This window comes from Sitodiplosis mosellana, unplaced genomic scaffold (assembly GCF_009176505.1).
Source record: "Sitodiplosis mosellana isolate CC-2019 unplaced genomic scaffold, AAFC_SMos_1.0 Smas_scaffold_6138, whole genome shotgun sequence".
NCBI lineage: Eukaryota > Metazoa > Arthropoda > Insecta > Diptera > Cecidomyiidae > Sitodiplosis > Sitodiplosis mosellana.
In genome coordinates, this window is record NW_022601379.1 from 1 (window position 1) to 5,499 (window position 5,499).

The following is a 5,499-nucleotide window of genomic DNA, read 5'->3' on the forward strand; positions in this document are numbered from 1 at the left end:
CAGAGTTTTCTTGTTTACTTTAAGTTCATTCTTTCAGTACTCAAACATATGGTCCTTCGACTGAATTTTTTTTTTGTTTAAAGTAGAGCATAGGCAATAGATTTAAATTCGATTAAAATAATTGCGGAAATTATTAAAATAAGAGAAAATATTCGTAATACACCATAGTATTCGGATTGTATGAAAAAAGTGAAGCCGTCACACCATAGTGTCGTGCGTTGTTGCTTGGATTTGCATTGCGTGAAAAAATATAGCGGTCACACCAAAGTGACGCGCGTATATTTCGCTGGAATTGAATCGCATGAGAAACATAGCGTCGCACCAAAGTGACTGTGTGAATATTGTGAAAATTGACAGCACACCAGAGTGTTGCAATTTGGTAAAGAGAAATTGAAAGACATTTTTTTTTCCGTGAAAATAAATAAAATAAAGAACATTTTTTTTCGGATTCCAGATTGTTTCTCCCATCGTCGTTGTGTGTGCGTGAATAGCGGCTGTCTCACCACAGAGTCAGTGCGCGGTGCACACAGTCAGTGGTTTTTTTTCCACTCGGTTGCTTGTGAGCAGGTGCATAATTGCTCGAGAGCAGGCGCGTATTTGCTTGAGGGTAAAAGTGCAAACGGTACTTATTGCGTCGCACACATTAAATTGAGAGCATTTTTGGGTACGTACACCACAGTACGACTGCGATTTTTTTGATTTTTTTTTGGGCACGTACACCACAGTGCGGCCGCGATCTTTTTTTCTGTCTTTTTTTTGAATTTTTCGAATTCATCGTTGTAGCATCATGCCAAAGAATGGGAAAAAGAAGAAATCAACCCGTCGCGAGGAGAGCGACGATGACGTTATCGAATTGCATCACAATGGCGATGTTGAATCCGATGCGTCGAACAGTTTTTGGCACATAAATCGGATCGAAGCGGATGCTCGCTCGAAACCACGCCGAGGACAGAAAGAAAATATGTATTGCCTCATTGATACATGTGTGGTCGGCTTAGAACGAATTTTAGGCATCACGAATGATGCCAACTTTGAGGAATTGCCGTTACCAACGATCGAAAGTCAAATCGCATTAGTTAAAATGTATCATGCCAAAGCATTCAATCACATAGTTGACAGCACTGAAAAGGCCAACGCTAAAGCAATGATGGATATGAAAAGCGTGATGGAGAGAGTCGATGCGCTGCATGAAAATTTAATGAATGTGCTTGCCAAAAGAAAAAGAGTGTTGGAGCTTGAAGAAGCTGGTGTAATGAATGCTGCACAAAGGCAACCAGCTGCAATGAACCGTGATTCATTGCCTGATGTCAAGGTCAAAAAGGTTGAAATTGAGAAGTTCGATGGTGATGAAGAAAAATGGCCGCAATTTAAGTCCAGTTTCGAGGATTGTTTTCATAATCGGTCTGATATGACCGGGTCAACCAAATTTTACCATTTGATGAATCATTTACAGCCAGGTTCTGAAGCGTACGATACCGTTAAAGGGTTGCCTCGAACCGACGAAATGTATGACGGTGCTTGGAGAGCATTAATCGAAGCGTATGAAAACAAAAGAAGAATCGTGAACAGAATTGTGTTGTCATTCTTGGACATGCCAAGTGTTGAATCGCCATCGCGTCAAGGCCTCATTGGATTGGTCAATCAAACGAATAATTTATTGCATTCACTTCCGACGTATGGAATTCATGTACAGCATTGGGATCCCATTCTAGTGCCATTGCTGCTACGGAAATTGGATGGAGAGTCGATTCGTTTGTGGGCTTTGGAGCGCGACCAAAAGAAAATCGCTGAGATTCATCCATTACTTGATTTTATTCGCAAGAGAGCTGATGGAATGGACGCTGAATTTGTGATGAATGTTGGTAGCTCATCACATAAGTACACATCGCATAAAAGCGCATCGAACGGTAATTCATCGACTTTGTCGAAGCGACATTTTAGAGGTGCTGAGTCATCGGCAAGTCTGCCAGTTGGAACGAATAACGGTGCTTCGTCTAAGTACACGCATGATCCAAACAATGTGAAGAGACGACGTGGCAATTGCTATCATTGTAATGGGCAACACCAGTTGTTCGCGTGTGAATCATTTGGTCGAATGTCGATTGAATTGAGAGAAGAGAGGTTGAACACGTTGAACATTTGCACGAAGTGCCTTCGCAGAGGTCATTCAAAGGATTCTTGCACAATTTCAAATTGCAATTGCGGTGGACCGCATAATCGTTTACTGTGCCCACAAAAGAACAACGCAACTAGTGTGATGTCAATGGTTAATTCAGGTGCCGTGACTGACATCGATGCTACGTTGATTGCAACGCTAAGAGTCGCTGCAAGTGACAAAAATGGTAACGTTGTGAAGGTAAGAGCAATGGGAGATGGTGGATCGCACATGTGCATGATTTCTCACCGACTTGCTCAAATGCTGAAGCTCGAACAAATCAAATTGTCCGTTCCAATGCGTGGACCCGACAACAGCAATGTGGTTTCAAAGGCAATTGTTGACTTGAAAATTGCACCAACGAATGGTTTGAGTGATGGTGAATGGATTCGTGCTGGGGTTTTGGACCGCATTACATCACCATTGCCAGTCAAACAATTTGATATCGATGATTGGGATCACATTCAAGGTTTGCCTTTAGCTGATGCAACATTCAATGAACCGGATGAGATAGACATTTTGCTCAGCGTTGAATTCATGGCGCGTATACAATGTGATGGACTGCGAAAGAACGTCAGCAATCCGAAATTGCCCGTCGCTAGCAAAACGAAATTTGGATGGCTGATTTATGGCGCATTGCCAGAAACTCAACGGTTTGGCTCGGTTGCACATATGGCTTTTGAAGAAAGTCAAAACATCGCTAAAAGTCTGGAAATGCTTTGGAATGTCGATATTGTCAAAGAAAGGAAGCTGTTAACGGCTGAAGAAGAATTGTGTAAGCAAATTTTTGAAAATAGCGTCACCAAGGATAGCGATGGACACTACGTTGTTGCTATGCCGTTTGTACCGAATCATCCTCAATTGGGTAATTCATTGCGTGCAGCGATTGCACGGCAGTATCAAAATGAGTCGAGATTTCGGAAAAATTCTGCACTTAAAGCAAAATACATCGAGGACTTGCAACAGTTCATTGATTTGGATCACATGGAGCTCGTGCCATTTGGTGAAGTGAATAAGCCTGATTCCGAGGCTTATTACATACCACATCATGCAGCTAGGACGAAAAAATTCAGAGTTGTTTTCGATGGTTCAGTCAAAACATCGTCTGGAGTTTCTTTGAACGACATATTACTAAATGGCCCTCGTGTGCAAGAGGATTTGACGTCAATTATTATGAGATTTCGAACTCATCGCATCGCATTGACAACTGATATAACGAAAATGTACCGTCAAGTGCGTGTGCCAAAGGAACAACGGGATTTTTTGCGCATTGTTTGGCGTGAAAATGAGAATGAGCCATTAAAACACTATCGATTGAAAACACAGACGTATGGGTTGAAATCGAGCGCTTATTGTTGCATTGAAACTTTACGTCACTGCGCTCGTGAGCATGCAAATGAATTTCCGATGGCATCGAAAGCGGTTTTGGAATCGTTTTATGCAGATGATGGCACATTGGGAGCCGATAATGACACCGAAGCAGAAGAATTGTATCGGCAACTGAATGCGATGTTGGGAAAGTGTGGTTTTCCATTAGCCAAGTGGGCTTCCAACAGTAATCACATGCGATCGGTCATTGGAGCCACATCGAAGACGATTGATTTGGAATTGTTCAACGAAAATTCTGTGTTGGGAATAAAATGGTCGGTTCAAGAAGACTATTTTCGATATGAATTTTGCGATGAAATTCAGGATCATCCGCCAACAAAAAGATTCATCATAGCGTCGATAGCAAAGTTGTACGATCCAAACGGATGGATTTCGCCTGTCATTATTTTGGGAAAAATGCTCATAAGAAAGATTTGGCTCAGCAAATGTGACTGGGACACCATAGTACCAGTGGACTTGCAAAGTGAGTGGAATGAGTTTCGTCATGCGTTGAAAGATTTATCAAAAGTAACCATTCCGAGATGGCTTGGAATATCGAAAGAAGCGTTTGTGGAAATTCATGGTTTTTCGGATGCATCTAAATTGGCATACGGCGTCGCTTTCTACACCAGAGTAGTAAGTGTTGATGGTCGCATAAGATGTTATTTGGTGGCATCGAAAACGAGAGTTGCCTCGCTTAAAGGAATGACTATTCCCCGTTTAGAGCTGTGTGGTGCTTTGTTGATGGTACAAATGTGTGAGCAGGTTTGTGTTGCACACAGCGTATCGTATGAAAATGTCACGTTGTGGTGTGACTCGAGCATCGTAATTCATTGGTTGTCGAAATGTCCAACCACCATGAAAACATTTGTTGGAAACAGGATAGCCGAGATTCAAGAATTGTCCAAAGGCATACAGTGGAAACATGTGCGTACGAAAGATAATCCGGCAGACCTAGCATCGAGAGGTCTAATTGCAACGAATATTGTCAACAATGCATTTTGGTTCAACGGCCCAGAATGGCTTGTGAAGGAAAAAGATGAATGGCCTGTGAGTGCGTTTGTTGTCGATCGTCAAGTGGAAGAAGCTACGGTTGAAGAAGCCAAACCGGCACCAGTGTTGATGACCATCACTCAGGTTGATGTGGTGCCACGAATTGAAGTTGAAGTCAAAGGTGGACCGAGAGAATCACTTTTGGATCGATGTGGCTCAATGAAGAAGTTGGTACACGTAACAGCGCGTGTATTTCGATTCATACGCAGAACAAAAGACAAGATTCATTTCGATTCCATGTGCATTTCGGAAGAAGAATACTTGAATGCACAAGCATTTTGGATAAAATATCATCAGCGTCAGTTCTTTGCCAAAGAAATTAGTATTGACACACAATCGAATGAAAATCGTGAAGAGAAGATGAAGCATTTGAACGTCGGACGTGATTCGTCAATCGTGAAATTGACACCGTTTGTCGATGGAGATGGAATCATGAGAGTCGGAGGTCGAATCAAGCGTTCGTTGATGCCTTTTGATACGGTGCATCCGATTATTTTGTATCACACGTGTCGATTCACTCATCTATTGGCCTTGGAAGCACACATGGAAACGTCGCATGGAGGTAATCAATTGTGCATGCAATACATTCGTCAACGGTTTTGGATTATCAACGTTCGTAAAGCCATAAAGCGTGTCACACTCAAGTGTGTGCCATGTTTTCGTCAGCGCAAGGAAACTGCTACTCAACTCATGGGAAGTTTACCTGAAACCAGAGTCACGTCTGGGTTTGCATTCGAATCGGTTGGAATCGATTACTGTGGTCCGGTGACAGTTAAAGAGAGATTGGGAAGAGGAAAGAAAACGTACAAGGCGTACATCGCTGTATTTGTTTGCATGAAGACAAAAGCAGTGCATCTCGATTTGGTCACAGATTTAACAACAGATGCATTCATGGCTTGTTTGTCGCGTCTAATTTCGTTGCG

At 42.4% G+C, this 5,499-nt stretch overlaps 1 protein-coding gene across 1 annotated transcript; it reads left to right on the forward strand.

Moving 5' to 3' along the window:
• On the forward strand, positions 1-5,493 carry LOC129573856 (uncharacterized; the record flags this gene model as incomplete). The annotated part of the gene is made up of 2 exons (XM_055454985.1): positions 1-664; positions 784-5,493. A coding segment is annotated over exon 2 (4,706 nt), but the record flags the coding sequence as incomplete, so codon positions are not given.
• Positions 5,494-5,499: the final 6 nt, after the last annotated feature.